This window comes from Aotus nancymaae, unplaced genomic scaffold (genome assembly GCF_030222135.1).
Source record: "Aotus nancymaae isolate 86718 unplaced genomic scaffold, 86718_ANA_hifiasm-v0.15.2.pri h1tg000006l, whole genome shotgun sequence".
Taxonomy (NCBI): domain Eukaryota; kingdom Metazoa; phylum Chordata; class Mammalia; order Primates; family Aotidae; genus Aotus; species Aotus nancymaae.
The window spans coordinates 2,757,111-2,775,979 of record NW_026988417.1 but is presented as its reverse complement, the minus strand read 5'-3'; the positions used below and the strand labels follow the sequence as shown (position 1 = coordinate 2,775,979).

At 46.6% G+C, this 18,869-nt stretch overlaps 1 protein-coding gene across 4 annotated transcripts in view; it reads right to left on the bottom strand.

Moving 5' to 3' along the window:
• The window catches only part of FAM193A (family with sequence similarity 193 member A), a 194,366-nt gene that overhangs the window by 29,021 nt on the left and 146,476 nt on the right, over nt 1-18,869 (bottom strand). For all 4 annotated transcript variants that reach the window (XM_064365352.1, XM_012466903.3, XM_012466902.2 and 1 more), the window contains 6 exons: nt 15,322-15,520; nt 14,048-14,320; nt 8,673-8,946; nt 7,434-7,617; nt 5,938-6,168; nt 1,729-2,581 (listed from right to left, as the gene is read on the bottom strand). In XM_064365352.1, the coding sequence (XP_064221422.1) occupies nt 1,729-2,581; nt 5,938-6,168; nt 7,434-7,617; nt 8,673-8,946; nt 14,048-14,320; nt 15,322-15,520 (2,014 nt within the window). The remainder of the gene's footprint in view (nt 1-1,728; nt 2,582-5,937; nt 6,169-7,433; nt 7,618-8,672; nt 8,947-14,047; nt 14,321-15,321; nt 15,521-18,869) is intronic.

Here is an 18,869-nt window from a genome sequence, read left to right as displayed (position 1 = left end):
GAAGAGGGCTCCTTGGAGAAATGACTGGCTCAGGGCTGGGACAGAGAAGGCACAAGATAAGCCTGGAGCATCTAACCATGACAGAAAGAATAGAGTGCTTAAAGGCTGGTAGGGCCGCATCAAATGGCCTAAGGAAAAAGCCATTCCGAGGGGGCTCCCAGTGACTGAATCTGAGACAATCAGAACAACATAAATATCACTCATAAAAGATTCTAATGCATAGCATGAAGTAAAACACCCGTGAATCCATCTAAATGAATGAAAAAAACACATGGGGTTGGAGAGCTCTTCCTAAAGTTGAATGGCAACTAACAAATATAGAAGGAATAATATTAGAAAAATCACCATTGGGCCTGGCGTGATGGCTCATGCCTGCAATGTCAGCACTTTGGAAGGCTGAGGTGGGTAGATCACCTGAGGTCAAGAGTTCAAGACCAGCCTGACCAACACGGAGAAACCCCACCATCATGCCACTGCTGTCCAGCCTGGGTAACAAGAGCAAAACTCCATCTCAAAAAAAAATAATAATAATAACCATTTGAAAACACAGTAATAATCACTTCAGGCAAGAATCATTAATGAATTCTACAACTAGTCAGTCAATGTTCAATAAAAAAACAGGATACTCATGTCCCCATAAGACACTTACTAATTAGCAAACGAGAAATATTAACTTGCCTGTGGTGAAAATGGGCAGACCAGCTTAACCCAGGATCAGAGTTCCCAGCCCCAGTGATGGGACAGATACTGTCATCCACCTCCTGGTAGGATACACACACAGGGACTGGTCCTATCAATGGTGCTGTTGCCAAAAACAATCTGAATTTGATTAGGAAGACATGGGGCATACACCCTGACAAAAGGATACACTAAAAAATAAATGCGCTGCACTCTTCAAAAAAGTCAAGGTCATGAAAAACAGAGAAACTGATCCAAAGGAAAAGAAATTAAAGAGCTAAGACATGGGATCCTGGATTGGGTCTGATGTCAGGAGAAACATCAACAACTTTTTTTTTTTTTTTTTGCTATAAAGGATGTTAAAGGGACAACTGGAGAAACATGAGTAAGGCCTATAATTAAAGAATAGCACTGGATTAGTATCAACTTCTTCATTTTGATCACTCTACTGTAGTTTTTTATTGATTTTTTTTGAGACTGAGTCTTGCTCTGTCACCCAGGCTAGAGTGCAGTGGTGCGATCTTGGTTCACTGCAACCTCTGCCTCCTGGGTTTAAGCAATTCTCTGCCTCAGCCTCCTGAGTAGCTGGGATTACAGGCTCGTGCCACCAAGCCTGACTAATTTTTTGTATTTTTAGTAGAGATGGGATTTCACCATGCCGGCCAGGCTGGTCTTGAACTCCTGACCTCGTGATCCACCTGGCTCGGCCTCCCAAAGTGCTGGGATTACAGGTGTGATCCACTGCACCCGGCTGTACTATGGTTTTATAAGTGTCCTTATCTTGAGGAAACATACACAGAAGTATTTAAGGTTAAAGGGGTATTATGGTCTGTCCAGAAAAATGACAGAGAGAGGGAGAGAGAATGATGAGCAAACATGGGAAATACTGATGTTGGGAAACAGGAGTGTGTAGAAATCCTCTATGCTCTTTTCTATAGGACAGGAGGCCAGATGGCGAGAGCACGCCAAACCTGCTCTCTTCCCATACTAGCACATCACACATGAAAACCAGCACCGCTGAGAAATATCTTCCTGCTATTCTGTATTTACCAATTGAATTGCTGCCTCTGTCTCCTTTCTTCTTCTTATTTTTCTTGTTCTTGCCCTTTGGCTGAGGGGAATCTGCCAGCACCAGCTTGTTGTTCTGCTGATGCTCGCTGGGAGAGGTGGGCTCCATAGGGGTTGGGTTTGACTTTTCTTCCTTGATGTGGTTCAGCTGCTTTTTGTTATTGTTATTACTGTTGACTTTTCTCTCCTCTCTTTTCTGCTCTGTGACGGATATGAGGTCGACCGCCTTAGCCTTTGACTCAGTCTGGGCCCGGGGCTTGGGCTGCCCCTCTGAGGCCTTGGAGGGCTCTGTGGGCCTCCTCGCTGGCTCGCCGCTGACCTTGCTGGTCTGCCTCAGTTTCTGCTTACCATTTCCCTCTTTATGGTGCTGCATGATGTCGAAGAGAAAAGAGAGTGGCTCATGCTGCTTCCCATTCACCTCCTTGGGGAGGAGAAATTTGGAGTCTCTGGTGTCAACAGGGTCTGCAGAATCCCCATCAGCCCCCAGCCCTGGCCTGGGCTCTGAGTGGTTCATATGCCTGGATGGGGAGTGAGAAGAGGTTTCTGGTTCTTCAGTTTGCTCTAGTGAGCCATTGTGGATATTTTCAGAGTTAGAGACAGACTCTGCTGCTGCCTGGAAATTTCTAGCAAGCATGTCCAACTTGGGGCAGTCTTTACTTGGCCGCTCCTTCTTCTTCTTTTTTACAGCTCTTAGCTTCTGAAGCTCCTGAAGCCGCTGAAATTCCTCCTTGAAACGTTCCTCCTCCTCCTCCTCCTCCTGCCGCCTCTGCTCCTCCTGGAGGTGCAGGTGCTCCCGGGCCCTGGCCTCTGCTTCCAGGCGAGCTTTCTCCTCCAGCTGCCAATGTGAAAAGAGAAGACAATTTAAGATGACAGTGAGTGCTAAAAATTAAGAATACAGAAAACTAAGATAGTTTTAAAAACGAATCACATATGGAATGTAAACTCTGGAGAGGCTGTAATAAAGCTTAACACACACACACCTCCAATTATCTTACTCTACAGGATTGTTAAATTTCATCTATTTACTAATGTATATGCTTATTTGGCGGGGAATGGGGAGGAGGGAGTAGTTAACAAAAAATTCCCGATACCCTTTGACCTGGCGCTAAACACCAGGAACCAAGGGAAAAGCAGTGCAAAGCACACATCCAGGGAGCCAACTACCCCTCACAGGCGTGGCAGGGCAACTTGACGCCTGGTCGGGTGGATGATGTAACCAACACCACAGACTGCCTGTGCGGGTGCAGTACTGAGGCTGCACACGTGCCACCAGAACTCTGGGCAGGTCCACCTTTCCAGGTGAAGGCTAATGCGTTCACCTGAACAGGGCGTGTAAGAAATGTGCAGCAGGCCAGGTGAAGCAGCTCACGCCTGAGATCGTGAGTTTGAGAGCAGTCTGGGCAACATGGCAAAACCCCATCTCTACAAAGAGTACCAAAATCAGCTGGATGTGGTGGTGCACGCCTGTGGTCCCAGCTATTTGGGAAGCTGAGGTGAGAGAATCACTTGAAGCCAGGAGGTCGAGGCTGCAATGAGCAGTGGTGGCATCACAAAAAGAAATGTGCAGTAAAAAACTAGAAATTCCTTCTTCCCAACCTAGCAGATAAACAAAAGTGCCATATATTTTCACTAGTGTGACAGAGCAAATGACTCACTGTCCAACTTGACAGAAAATTAACTTTCACCCCAAGTGAAGACTGCATTTGAGTAGTGACGCATACTCCAGGAGCACAAATGGAAACTGTTCTTTGCGTTCAGAAAGCAGACGAGAGCCATCAGTGTAGGGAGCATGGCTCTGCCCACCAACAACCTTTAGAAGTGCCGAGGCTTATGAGAAACTCTGGCAAAAACATTTTATGAGAAACTCTGGCAAAAGCATTTCTCCTGGAGAAATAGCAAAGTACTCCCCAAGTATATATTATTTTTCACAATACTTTTTAACAGGCAAATTGACTTGTCTTTTGAAAAACTTTAAAATTACGATAAAAAATTAACAATGGTATGTTATGAAAATTTTCATTTGACAATTCAAGTAAAAATGATATAACGTCCTTCTCCATGTGTACGTCCGGAGCAGCACCCGGCAGGCAGCTCTCGGAATGGCCGGGCAGTCCAGCGTCTGGAGTGAGCTGCGGAGCCACACTGCCACACAGAGGGGAGGGCTGACTCCATCAGGACACTCGCTGGTGCACTCCGGCCAGCTGGCGTCCTCTTAGAGCTGATCTAAAAGTCCATCATGGGGCCGGGCGCGGTGGCTCACGCCTATAATCCTAGCACTTTGGGAGGCCGAGGCGGGTGGATCACGAGGTCAAGAGATCGAGACCATCCTGGTCAACACGGTGAAACCCCGTCTCTACTAACAATACAAAAATAAAATTAGCTGGGCATGGTGGCGTGCGCCTGTAGTCCCAGCTACTCAGGAGGCTGAGGCAGGAGAATTGCTTGAACCCAGGAGGCGGAGGTTGCAATGAGCCGAGATCACGCCATTGCACTCCAGCCTGGGTAACAAGAGCGAAACTCCGACACAAAAAAAAAAAAAAAAAAAAAAAAATCCATCATGGGCGTCTAGTCAAGATATGGACCCATAACAAGTATGTAAGGACACCTACTTTGGGCAGGTGCCCTGGTCTCCAGCAGAGCGGCTGCCCCAGCATAGGCCTCTGGATTGGACCTGCTACAGGACCGAGTCCATAGGTGAACTATTGCCGTCACTTCAACAACCAGCTAGCCAGTGAGCCTCAGCACACATCTGTGAGCTGCTCTGTAGAAAGCACCGGGAAAAGGTCCCTCGAGGTGAAGCTGGGTGCTCAGCATGGCCTATGACATCAGCCTGTAAGGTTCAGCTGGGCCTGAAGTCTGGATCCAGACCACCTGCAAGGTCAGAGGGCAAGAGCCTGGGGTGGAGAGTACCCTGAAAACTCAAGAAGGGGTCCCAGAGGTCTCCAATGAATCCCAATGGGAAGTCTCGGGGCCTTGCAGCACCGTGAGGCCCCCTGACGCTGGACACTCCTGAATGAAGGACACTCTATGTTCTCCCTATTCCAGGAGGCTCCAGTCTTCTGGGGCACAGAACAAGGCTTCTCCCACAAAGCCTCCCAATCAGGCCCAGTAGTCAAGTCTAGCAGAGCCCTTGAAGGTAGAATAATTAAAACAGCTAAGATAGAAGCAACAACACAGGGCATCGGGTCCGGGTCCACTGTGGGATCGTCCTCCTCTTTACCTCTTTGCCTCACCACGGCTGCAGACAGAAACCTGGTCTCTTCCCAGGGCATCTGTCCTACTGCCAGAACCCCAAGAACCTACAGCTTCCCTCTGCATGCAGCCCACATCTGCTCACTGAACTCTGCCTCTTGGAGCCTGACATTTTTAGGGAGCTGAAACCAGAAGGCTCTTTGGAACTGCTCCAGCATAGGGGCACTTAGAAAATCCTCCAAGAGAAAAAAGTTGTTTTTATTTTTTTGAGACAGAGTTTCATTCTGTCACCCAGGCTGGAGTGCAGCGGCATGATCTTAACCTCTGAGGTTCAAGTGATCCTCCCACCTTAGCCTCCTGAGTAGCTGGAACTACAGGCGTGCGTACACCACCATGCCTGGCTACTTTTTTTCTATTTGATATTTGCTTTTTGTGACACCCCATGCCCTCTGGCAAGGAGTGAACGGCTCAAGCCTTCCCACAAACGCTTATTCTCCTCCCTTCTAATCAATGCCATGTGCTGGTCTTCATTTGGAATAGCAAGTGGGACATGCTCAGACCCGAGTCAGAAGATTTCCCTGTGCCAAGTGCTCTGGCCTAGTCTCGCATCAGACATTTCTTCTCCCACAGGCCCCAAAAGCCCACCTAGGCCCTTCTGCTATCTCTACAGTTGAGGGCTCCTCTCTTGGAAAAGAAGGTTCTCCAACAGATAAAGCTGGAGTGTCTACTGCTGCCCTCATGATGGCCAGCACAAGAACAAATCCATTCTACAAAAGGGGATGTAATTTCCCGAAAATGCAAACAAAGTGAAATTTTTTACCAGTCTCCAGTTCAGGCCACTAGAGACAGGCTGGCTCTCGGAGCAATGCTGTGGGCAAGCCAATACATGCCAGAGCCCCGAACTCCTGTAGCTCAGCCCTGCCTGGAGACTGCTGTGGCACGGCACCCTGAGATGCCCTCAGACCTGGCACCCCCCAGGCGCCAAGACCCGTCACTTGCCTTCCTCTGCTTATGCCTTGCTCGCTTGGCTGCACGCGTGCTGCTCACTGGTTTGGTCTCGGAGCTGTTTATAAACTGCAACAAATCCTCCACCCTCCGATGGTCAACGACGCTTTCCCTTTCCGAGATCTGATCCATTTTCTTAGGTTGCTCTTCTTTCCTCTTGGTCAGGCGTAAGCGAAGCTTTTCTCTCATTTCTGCATAATTTCTACTTGTTGGTGCAGCTGGAGGCTGAGAAAAACAACAAAGTTACACTTAAGTTTTAACAATTTTGAATGTAATACATTTCAGACCTTACCTCCAAAAATAAACTGTTACATTACTCAAGTAGTATACATTTGTTGTGAAAAATAAGAAAATAAAACCACCAGCAGAAAAAAAGAAAAACTTATCAGCAAGTCACCCAAAGTGGCATTTTGATACCTACTCTCAAATTTTACATATTCATGAAAAACCTGGTAAGCCATGTACAACTACGTATATAAATGGATTTTTTTAAACTAAAAAGGAAACAATTATAAATCCTGATTAATCTACGTTATTTATTTATTTGACAGGGTCTTGCTCTGTCAGCCAGGCTAGAGTGCAGTGGCATGATTATAGCTCACTGCAGCCTTGACCTCCTAGCGCAATCACAGCTCACTGCAGCCTTGACCTCCTGGGCTCAAGCAGTCCTCCCACCTCAGGCTCCTGAGTAGAGGGACAACAGGGGTGTGCTGTAATACCCAGCTAATTTTTTTATTTTTTGTAGAGACAGGGTCTCACAACGTTGCCCAAGCTGTCTTTCTTCAATTCCTGGGCCCAAGAGATCCTCCTGCCTTGGCCTCCCAAAGTGCTGGTATTACAGGCATGAGTCACTGTCTGGCCTCTACTTATTTAATATGCGAGTATCTTTTCATGTCAATAAATGCGTCTTTAGTATCTTTCCATCCATGTATAGGTTTCCTTTTTGATGTCAAAACCAAAAAAAAAAAAAACTGCCCTGAATCCTACTGCCAAATTTCTTACTATATAACAACATGTCCACATTTTAGGAACTGCAAACAGACCTAAACAGAAAAAGAACAACTCTAAGCCCCCGCTATTCCTACCACCCATCCCTCTTTAACGGCGAGTGAGAATTGGTTGTATAAATTAAATCACAGCTCTGGAAATATGAAGAAGTATGTGTGTATACCAAGACTCTCTTTTCAAACAAGAGAAATCCAACTGCACACACACAGCACTGCAGTCGCTGGCTACAACGTTCCGCCATATGCATATACCACGGTTAACAACCTCCTACCATTTACCAACTACCTTAAAAACCACAAACAAAATATAAAATGAAGCAATGAAATCATTATGGCTCAATCTTTGGGCAAATATTTTTGTTTCTTTAGGATGGGTATATCCTAGAAGTGGAATACCCTGAATTCAACCTAGTACAGAATTTCTGCAAAGGAGCCCGTGTTGCACACTTCCCACATCACAATGCGCTGACCTCATGCACTCACCCCGCCGTGCCCAAAGAATTCGCAGTAGCAGCAGTCGCAGTACTTGCCCTCCTTCTGGTTGGTGGAGGTCGAGGTGCTGGAGCTGTGCTCAGAGCAGCTGTCCTCATCTGCACTCTCGTCCCCATCATCCTGCTGCGGGTCATAGACACCATTCTCGCAGCGGTGCCCTTCGCAGTCAGGATCACTGCAAAACCGCACACAAGCTCATCAGCAAGTGGCTGGCCCCGGGAGGCAACGACTCGCACTGCTGCTCACCACCACCCACAGACAAGAGGCAGTGCAGAAGGTGCATAGGCCAGGGTTCCTAGGGAGTCAGACACAGGCAGTAAAGGCAGTGGCCAGGGGCTCACGTGGGAGGCATGGCATGTGCGTGTGCTTGCAGGGGGTCTCTCACAGTGCTCACAGAGCACCACTGAACAGGAACACAGAGTCTATCCAGTGACTCCTTCAGAGACTGTTCCCGCAACCACAGCTTCCGTACTACGGGGGAGAAGGGGCATAGCTTTAAACAGGTGAGTTCAAAGGTAACAGAAATTGTCTTAAGATGAAATCGTGGCTGGGTACAGTGGCTCATGCCTGTAATCCCAGCACTGTGAAAGGCCGAGGTGGGCAGATCCCCTGAGGTCAGGAGACCAGCCTGGCCAACATGGTGAAACCCCGTCTCTACTAAAAATATAAAAATTAGCCAGGCGTGGTGGCATGTGCCTGTAGTCCCAGCTACTTGGGAGTCTGAGGCAGAAGAATCGCTTGAACCCAGGAGGTGCAGGTTGCAGTGAGCTGAGATTGTGCCACTGCACTTCAGCCTGGATGACAGAGCCAGATTCTGTCTAAAAAAAAAAAACAAAAAACAAACAAACAAAAAACCTGTTGAGTGTTTGTTGTATTGTGTTTTTACTATTCACATGCCATTCATTTTCTTCTGATTCCACCCTAGGTATAACAAATACAACTTACACAACAAGGAACAAACAATGTACACCCCGATGCTTCAGTGTTTAGGAGTAGCTGGCCCACGTATCCATGGTGGCCCATTGCCCCTGTTCTTCCCTCTGCAGAACTAGAGGCTGAGATGGGAGCCCCCTCCACTCATGGCCTCTGCTGGGGACACCCCTGCATTCCCTCAGCATTTCACTGGACTTTTCAACTGCATGGTTCCAGGGGAGTTTCTGTTGCTGTGTTAGTGTGGCATGACACCTATTTTCCAAAGTGCTCCCACGTCCCCCACCAGACTTGGCTCACCTGCAGACACTTGGAGGGGCGCTAATGGAGCCGTCTGTGGTCGGGGGCAGAGGTGCAGGACAGAAACTCTTGCGCGTGTCCACAAACCCAGGAGTTGTGGTTGCTGTTTTGGGGAATGATGGGGTAGCAAGATTTGCAAGGTGAGGTGTAGAGGCAGGTGAGAGCGCGGCAGGCGCGAGTGCTGGGAGGGGGGCCAAGCCCGTGGGGCTGTTCCTTGGGGCAGCTGGGGCCGAGTGTCTGTGGTCCTCCTTGTTGAGGCCATGAAACACGTCACCTGCATTTGGAGAGGCGAGAGAGTCACTGCAAAGTTTTTGTTTCAAAAATGTTCAAACCTGTAGAAAATTTGAAAGAACAGGACAAAGAGTACCCACTCCCCTTGCTTCCTCATCACGATCTGATATTCTGTCGTATTCACAAACTCTCCTTCTTACGCGCACACACACTTTTTGGCTGAACATCTGCAAGTTGCACTTGCCCATAAACACCTTGGCATGAACTCCTTAGAACATCGAGGTTTTTAAAAAAAATTTTTCACCCCCTTTTTTTTTTTTTTTCACCTTGGACTATCATAAGATTCTAGTTTCTGGCAGGGGTTTTCCAGCTGAAGAAAATCTATTAATTAGCAAGATGCTGCCAATATGTTATTTCCTATGAATGCCTTGGAACTATGGACATTAACTCTTCTAAACCTAAACTTTTGGACTCCAGAAACATATAGCAGAAATATATGTCAGTTTTTTCTTTCTTTTTTTTTAATGAGCGAAAGAAAGAAAGGGAAAGAAAAAGGGGGAGAGAGAACAGGAGTCTTGCTCTATTGCCCGGGCTGGAATGCAATCTAAAAATAGGTATTAAAAACCTCTTTTATGCCAATAATTGTGCTTAACAACGGAGACGGGAAGGAATAAGGGAAGAAAATAACAAACAAACAGCCAGCCAATATTTCATTTAAGTCTGTGAAATGCTATGCAAATGTTGAAGAGAGATTTACTTCCAATTATGTAGTCACTTTCAAAATAGGTGTAATATGATACTGAGATAAATGTATGATCTGTGAACCTGGGGTGGAGAATTCTATAAATATTCACTAAGTTTACTTATTCCAGGTCTAATTTGAAATCATAGATGTCCCTATTAATTTTCTATGTCATTGATCCATCGAATATTAACAATGTGGTGTCAAAATCTCCCACTATTATTGTGTGGGAGTCCAGGTCTCTTTGTAAGTCATTAAGAACTTGTCTTATGTATCTGGGTGCTCCTGTATTGGGTGCATATATATTTATAATCATTAACTCCTATTGTTGCATTGATCCTTTTACCATTATGTAATGTCCTTCTTTGTTTCTTTTAGTCTTTGTTACTATTAAAGTCTATTTTGTGAGAGACCAAAGTTACAACTCCTGTTTTTGTTTTTTTTTCCCTCTCCATTTAATTGGTGAATCTTCCTCCATACCTTTGTTTTGAGTCTTTGTATGTCGTTGCTTGTGAAATAGATCTGGATACAGCGTACTGATGGGTTTTGACTTTTTATTCAATTTACCTGTCTGTGTCTTTGATTGGGGCATTTAATCCATTTAAATTAAGAATATTACTATTTGTGAGTTCAATATTGTCATTTAATGCTAGCTGGCTATTTTGCCCATTAATTGATGTAGATTCTTCATTATAGAGATACTCTTTACGTTTTGGTAAGTTTTGGGGATGACTGATATTGGTTGTTCCCTTCTGTTTTTAGTGTTTCTTTCAGAAGCTCTTGTAAAGCAGGCCTGGTGGTGATGAAATCTCTGAGTGCTTGCTTGTTCGTGAAAAATTTTCTTTTTCCTTTGCTTATGAGGCTTAATTTGGCGGGATATGAGATTCTGGGTTGAAAATTCTTTTCCTTGAGGATATTGAATATTAACCCCCACTCTCTTCTAGTTTGTAGGGTTTCTCGTGAGAGGTCTGCCGTGAGTCTGACAGGCTTTCCTTTATGGGTAACGTGACCTTTCTCTCTAGCTGCCCTTAGAATTTTCTCCTTTATTTCGACCCTAGTGAATCTAGCGATTATGTGTCTTGGAGTTGCTCTACTTGAGGAATGATCTTTGTGGTGTTCTCTGGATTAGCTGGAGTTGAGTATTGTCCTGCCTTACTAGATTAGGAAAATTTTCCTGAATAATATCCTGAAGAATATTTTCCAACTTGGATTCATTCTCTTCATGACATTCAGATATACCTATCAATCGTAAATTAGGTCTTTTCACATAGTCCCATATTTCTTGGAGACTTTGCTCATTCCTTTTTACTCTTTCTTCTCTAATCTTTTCATTTCATTAAGTTGGTCTTTGACCTCTGATATCCTTTCTTCTGCTTGATCAATTCGACTGTTAAAACCTGTGCATACTTTGCGAAGTTCTCGTATTGTGTTCTTCAGTTCCATTAATTCACTTATATTCCTCTCTAAGTTGTCAATTCTCATTAGCATTTTGTCAAATCTTTTTTCAAAGTTCTTAGTTTCTTTACATTGAGCTAGAACATGTTCTTTTAGCTCACTAAAGTTCCTTATTATCCACCTTCTGAAGCCTAAATCTGTTAATGGAACGCACTCGTTATCCATCAGGCCTTGTTCTCTTGTTGATGAGGAACTGTGATCACCTGTAGAAGGAGAGGCATTCTGATCTTGGGTATTCTCAGCCTTTTTCTGCTGGTTTCTTCCCTTCATTGTGAGTTCATCCACCTGTCGTCTTTGTAATTGCCTACTTTCAAATTAGGTCTCTGAGTGGACATCCAACTTGTTGATTCCCAGTGCCGAAATCTGAGCAACCCACTGCACCAGCCAAAACAGTGGTATTAAGATTCATGGTGCTTTTCTGCCCGGGAATCTCCGGTCTGGCCTCCATCTTGAGACCCTTCTTCAATCAGGTAAATGGGCGACTCTGCCTTCCCCAAGCTCCAAACGTTGATCCAAAGGGGACCCAGTCCCGTTTACTCTGCACCAAGAACTGCCGCGCCGGGGCGCCGGCAAAACCACGACGCCGGCCACAAGAGTCACCCTGGTGACCCGTGGGGCTCCTCCACTGGGAATCTTCTGGTCCGTGGGTAACAAAAATTCGTCTGAAAGTGTGGCGTCCTCTCGTTCTGTGAGCTTTCTCTGGGAGCTACAATCCTGAGATGCTAGTGATCAGTCATCTTGGATCTCACCTTTTTCTTTTTCTTTAAAGAGACAGGGTCTCACTAGGTTGTCCAGCCTGGTCTTGAACTCTTGGGCTCAAGCAATCCTCTCACCTGGGCCGCCTAAAGTGCTGGGACTACAGGTGTGAGCCACCGTACCTGGCTTTTTACTTAAAAATTTCCTTCCTTCCCTCCCTTCTCTCTTTCCCCCTCCCTCTCTCTTTCCTTTTTTTAAGTCAGGGTTTCACCATGTTGGTCAGGCTGGTCTTGAACTCCCAACCTCAGGTGATCCACCCACCTTAGCCTTCAAAGTGCTTGGATTACAGGCATGAGCCACCACGCCCGGCCCCTCTCTCTTTCTTTTTTTGACATTTTGCTGAACAACCATAATACCACGATCACACCAATGGCATTTGACACTGACGGGATACTCTCATCTAAGGTATAACCCACACTCAATTTTCCAATTTCCTTCACATGTCCTTTATAGCTTTTCCACCAACCCAGCCTCTTCCAAATGTTTTCTCTTTTCACAAGACTAACATTTTTAATAGGCCATCTGTCTGCCAATCGGCATCTGTCTTGTCTTGGTAGATTTAGATAAAAAGGTTCTGGGCACAAATCCCACAAAGATTATGTTAATCCTTATGAGTCTGCGGCAACGGGATAAGCCCAGTGTCTCTCTGTTTCATGGTAGTGGGCATGGTGCTATCTGCCAGGTTCCTCCAGAGTCCAGCACCCACCATTCCTTTGTAATCTGTCAGTCTGCAGTGATAGGGTTTGGCTGTGTCCCCACCCAAATCTCATCCTGAACTGTAGTTCCCATAATCCCGTGTAGTGGAAGGGACCCAGTGAGATAACTGCAACATGGAGGTGTTTCCCCCATGTCGTTCTGGTGATAATGAGTGAGTTCGTTTTATAAGGGGCTTCCCCCTTCACTGGGTATTCATTCTCTCCCCTGTGAAAAGGTACCTTCCACCATGATTGTAAGTTTCCTGGGGCCTCCCCAGCCATGTGCAACTGTGAGTCAACTAAAACTCCTTTATAAATTACCCAGTCTGGGGTATTTCTTCATAGCAGCATGTGAATGAATTAATGCAGGCGCCCACCATCCCTCTGTAATCTGTCAGTCCCCTGTGGGTGAAATACTCCATTCCCCAAATGCATATCCCATGTTAACCTCCACGAATGCTGCACACTTGCACCAGCTGTCACGCCACGGGCCACAGCATGCTAACTTGCCACTCCTACCCTTCTTACACATTTAGAGGACGTGTGCTTCTGGAAGAAGAGCTTCCCACCCTACTACCCTGTTTCAGCATCCCTATCCCTATGGATTCCTGACTTTATTTGTATGCTACTGTCAACTTTCTTACAGTTTTTTTAAACTTTTTTTTTGTAGAGACAGGGTCTCGCTATGTTGCCCAGGCTAGTCTCAAACTCCTGGGCTTAAGCAATCCTCCCTTCTTGGCCTCCCAAAGTGCTGGAATTACAGGTGTGAGCCACTGCACTCAGCCTTCCCATTCCTTTTAATGCTCAATCTGTCCCAACTTTGGCTAGTGAAGCCTCCTCAAGCCAGCTACTAAGTTGCATTGGTCTCCGATCACATTCTTGCTTTCAGGCCCCCTAAGTGATAGCCAGGGACTGTACCCCAGGCTCAGTGACAAGCAGCCCTGTCAGCTCACATCTGCTCAGCATTTTCCTAAAGCAGCTTCTGAGAAATCCTGCCACGTGCTCAGAAAGCAATGACCTCCTAACCTGGCCAATATGGTGAAACCTCACCTCTACCAAAAAATACAAAAAGTAGCTGTGCATAATGGTGGGCACCTGTAGTCCCAGCTACTTGGGAGATCGAGGTGGGAGAATCACTTGAACCCAAGAGGCGGAGGCTGTAGTAAGCTGAGACTGCGCCATTGCACTCCAGCCTGGGCGACAGTGAGACCCTATCTCAAAAAAAAGAAAGCAAAACCTCTTCTTATCACAGAACAACAGAAACAGAGACAAAAGCAAGACAGTGCAGCGAAGAAGCCCCAGAGGAATCTAGCACGACAGCTAAAATTCTAATCAAAGTCCTAGGAATCAGCTCTCTGGGTGTGAGCATTTTTGGGCAGTTAATTACACTTAGGCCTCTAGCTAGGCCAAGTAAAAGGCAGTTACAAAAATGAGGAGAAGTCAGTGAGCCCTGCCTTCCTGTGGACCCCAAGGGCTAGTGAGCCTTCAAGCCTTACCTACTGAAGGAGGTCTCTTGGATGACACTCTGAACTGGCTGTTGCTGGACTGCACTGTGGTAGCTGTGCAGGACACGGAGGACGTGGCTGATGAGGTCGCCATGACAACTTTGTTTGCTTCCATAAAAGCATCTTGGAAATTGTATAAACATTTCTTTTTTGCAGCATTCTTTTTCTCTTTACTATCCGAAACTGCAGGTGTTTCACTGCTAGATGGAGGTGGAAGGGCTTCAGGTCTTGTGTCTGAGAGTGTTGGCCCTAATATTTCACTCCCTTCAAAGAAGAACAGGAAAATTAAGGCTTCTGACAGAAATCATACTTAGCTAAACCCTAAAAGACATACTACTGATGACTGAACACTTGATACTGGGGCTGCTACTGAAGTCAGGATCCCACTGGGATGACGCTAAGTCAGCTAGCTTTTAATCTAAGAAAAAATTGTATTGAGCACCTACTATGTGCCAATTCCTGTGCTAGGTGCTTTTCAAAGTTATGTAATGTCTTGTAACTACTTTCTGAGGTTGGTACTATTACTCCCATCCTAAAAAGATGAAGAAACTGAGGCTCAGAGAGGCCAAGCAACTTGCCCAAGGTCACACAGCTAGAAATCCTTCCCAAGCACAGATCAGGATGTCAAGTCTAGCCTGCTGTTCTGGCACATGCAGGGGCTGGGTGTGGGGCTGCCAGGAGCTCTGGCCACAGAAAGACAGAGATGAGGCGTAGGTACCAGCCCCTTTTCAGGTGCCCCTGACCCTGCGACTGAAGTAACAGCTGGGCCTCAGTGGCTGAGACATCTGGGGAGGAAGGAGCTTGTAAAGGGGAGAGATGCCACGTGGGGTCAATGCAGCAACCAGCGGAAGGAGTGTGAGTCACAGATTTAAGTCGACTGTGGCACTGTCTCCCTGCCCCTGTGCACCAGGGGGTTGAGGTCTGGTTGTTAACCACTGCTCGAGAATTGAAGGCCGGACACCCAACCATGGACACTGCACCCTCAGCAGTGCTGAGGCTGTGCCCACGTGGCTCACCGGGCTGACAGGCAGCCACAGAGCCAGAGTCTTGCTCTGCTCAGTCACGCAATGGGACTGACTGGTGGCAGATGCGAGAGGATGGAATAGGATGACAGCCCCGAGGGAACTCCCACTGGAGACGGAGGTGATGGAGCAGCAGCTGGCTACAGCTGTGCCAGGGCTTCCATGGGAGACTACAGCAAAGATGTCAATCTACTCAGCTCAGGTTATTTTAAAACTTTAAGAAAGTTTTAACAAATTCCTTACCAGAAATTGTATCTGGCAAGAAAGTGCCAGAATTCCAGTTCTTATCATTCATCACTTCTGATCCCCAAAGACTTATAAATTTAGAACTATTCCACTCTGGAGTATTCCCAAAACAGCTCGGATAAATATGGTCTTGAAGAGATGCATTGAATACCTGATGCTTATTTGTGTGATTCTGAACAGGTGCTGGCGGTAAAGCCTACAAAAAAAAATTTTCTAATCACATATCAAAATTAATATTCTGTTTACCTAAGTAAGTAGTTAAACTGCAGACAGACAATTCATTATGAGCCTCATGGGATGTGCTCACCACGAGCTGAGGCCCACAGGGAGCACATCTCACAAAGCGTGGAACTGATTTATGAGACTACACACGGCAGGCCAAATTTCAACCAGATGTAGATATGAAGAGCAACCGATGCCTTGAGGAGTGTATCTGAACAAACTTTATAGACAACTCAGTAACTTCTCACATTCCTACCGGGTCACAAGTGAGTGTGGTTTATGTGTTCACGTGTGTCATAAGATCTGTTTCTATGGCTTAGTCTCATAGTCTCAGCAAGCATTTTAATAATCATCACTAATAAGTCAACTTTGGAATCACAGATGAAAATGATAAAACCCTTATAATACCGACCTCTTATACCTAGGCAAGGTACAGCACAAATCTAATGAACTAGAGGAATTTTATGTTGTGCTCTAAAGACCAGAGCATCCTCAAAGGAGCTGCCTCATTGGCAAGCCGTGCCCTGAACCCTGTGGGGCAGACCACTGTTGAAGGGACCAAGAGAAAGTGATCAGGGTCTGGCCAGCTGGCTAGCCAACAACCAGGAATTTACTGAGTGACTAGCCATCTGGCTACTCCTGTACACACTGGGAACCCCTTGGGTCCTCCCTCTGCCTCTGCCCCTATCCAGGCCCCAGGCCCTGGCTGCTGACCTCCTTAGGAGCTCCTGAGCACCACGTTCTCACAGCGGTGCAGCCGCAACAGCCTGCACATTTGCACTAGGGCCTCTTCACAGTCCTTCTCCCCACCACAGCCAGAGTGATCTTTGTCGAATGTAAATTCAAGCACATGTCACTCCTCTGGCTCAAGATGTAGCAATGGGTTCCAAGGCTGTGGCCTGAGGAGATCTAAGAGAGCTAGGGCCGCCACCTCTACCCCTCCTGCTCGCCAAGGCCCTGGACACACAGGTTTCCAGTTGGCCGGCACACGCCTATTCACCTTCTTGGCCCTAAGCTTTGCTTGTGCTGTGTCCATGCTCTAGAATGTGCAAGCCTCAGCTCATTACCGCACTCACACTCATCCTGCGCGCCTTGGCCTAAAGAGCCCTTCCTCAGGGAAGCCGGCATGCCTTTGCTGTCACCGCCCAAGACCCAACACCCAAGACGAAGGTGAGCCTTTCCGCTGAACACACTAGGATCCTTCATTTTCCCTCTTAGTATTTACCACAGTTATAATTCAAGACCTACTTGTAGCCTATTGGTTTAACGTCTGCCTTTCCCCAAATTATATGTGCTCTAGCATGAGGTGGGACATCTGGATGCTAGCCCTTCTGCCCCAGTCTCTGCTAATGCCGGGCAGGCATACAGTTCTCCCTCAGCAGGACTTCTGTCTGCTGGAGTGGAGTGCCCAGTTATGGACAATCTGGTCATCACATCCTCTGGGATGCAGAAATGAGCAGTGAATCGGTAAACCCAAGTGGGAGGGTACTCCGGAGGGTTCTTAAGAGCAGGTGATGTTTTGGCAGAATCCTGCGGGCCTGGCTGGGTCAGAGGGAGCACAGGAAGGGTTAGGAGCACAGGGATGGTGCACGTACAGAGATGACAGTGCCACATCCTGACAGGCTCCAGAATGAGTAGGGGGCAGCAGCCAGGCCAAAGACAACTTTGTATCATTTTGTCCTGAAGGGGCTGGGGAGCCACAGAGGGATTTAAGCAGCAGAGTAAGATGATTTGGTCAGCTTATTGGAATGATCAATCTGGCAATATTGTGTGGAAGAACCAGAGGTGGAAGGAGGACAAATTGTTAGTTAGGGGATGAGAAATGATGAAGCAACGGCGGTGAAGATGGCAAGGAAAGGAGGGATTCTGGAGCTATCAAGATGAGAGTTGGGACTGCACATCTAGTCCAGGAGCTACCACTGCTGTCTCCACCACGAGGAGGCACATTCACGTGACAGCTAGATCTGAACTCTAGTCCCATGTCTTGGCCTTCGGGCTCTGCAGTCTGGCGAGCTCAGATGCCAGCTCTCCCTTTTACTAGCTGTGTGACCTCAGGCAAATCACTCAATCTTTTTGTGCTTTAGTTTTCTCATCTGTAATCTGGAAATACCTACCTCCAGGGTTAGGTAAGAATTCAGCACACTGCCTGGCCCACAGTAAGTACTCAGTGAGTGTGAAGGTATACTACTTTCATTTTCTAAGACTACAGTCTTACAGACTTCTATATAGGGACTAATATAGACATAGAGTCCCTGGACACAGAACAACTGACCACCCGACCAAACCTCTCCACCTTGCCCCTCTTCCACAGCACTTCGGAGCAGAGGAAGCACTTCCCTCTGGGCTGCTGGAACAGGCCCAGAAAGGCAAAGTGGGAGAGGAGGCTAGAGCAGACACTCAGGACTCAACAGCAGGAGAAAACAGGTCTAGCTGGGCCACCTAGGATACAAACAAGAGCCTGAAGTCATTGTTTTTGGCATGGGAGCCCCAGGCTGCAAGAGCCAGGAAAATAAGAAAACATTATTTTATAGATACCTATTTCTACAAAGCAGCGATAAACTAAGAGCTGCTTTGCTGAGAAGTAATTGACGAAAAGTAACAATTAAGAAGAAGATTTCTTAGTCTTGAGTACCTTCTGCCAAAGGGCAGAAACATCTGCTAGATGCCGAGCTGCTGACTCTGAGCAGTGGTCCTATCGTGCCGGCCCAGCTGGTAGACCCTGACTAGCAGAAGTACTCTCAGGACTCTGAAGCTATCTAAGTACCTCCCGGACTTCTCAAGACATGACTGTGAGTTGTTTGGGGTTTCAGCTTTGAAAAGCCTGGCTGAGAGCCTGGGCTCCACCACCCATATGTCAGACAGCTCTTGCTTATCCTTCAAAACCCTATTTCAGCATCACCTCCTCTGCAAAACCACCCGTGGCTCATTTAAAATTTTCTCTCTCCAGTGTTATTTCTCTGCCCAGCAAGTGTAAGTTCCATTAGGTATGCCACAATATTGACATTTTGTTTTGATTACGTTTTTGTCTTCTCTTTAGACTGTGAACACTTTGAAAAGAGGGGCCAGGACTAACTGATTTTTGTCTTTCTAGAATGTAGCACAGGGCCTGGCACATACTGGGTGTTCAATAAGTGTTTGCTGAACAGTGTCTAGCTTACAGGAATAAGAGAATGCATCTACACAACTGTAATGTTGGAAACATAAGGTAACGATTCTATGCATTTGATTTACACACTTCTCAGAACCCTACCAACTCAAAACAAGAGGCCCAGTTGCAGGAACAAAAGTAACAGAGATCGGTAACAAAAAAAAAGCTGTATTTT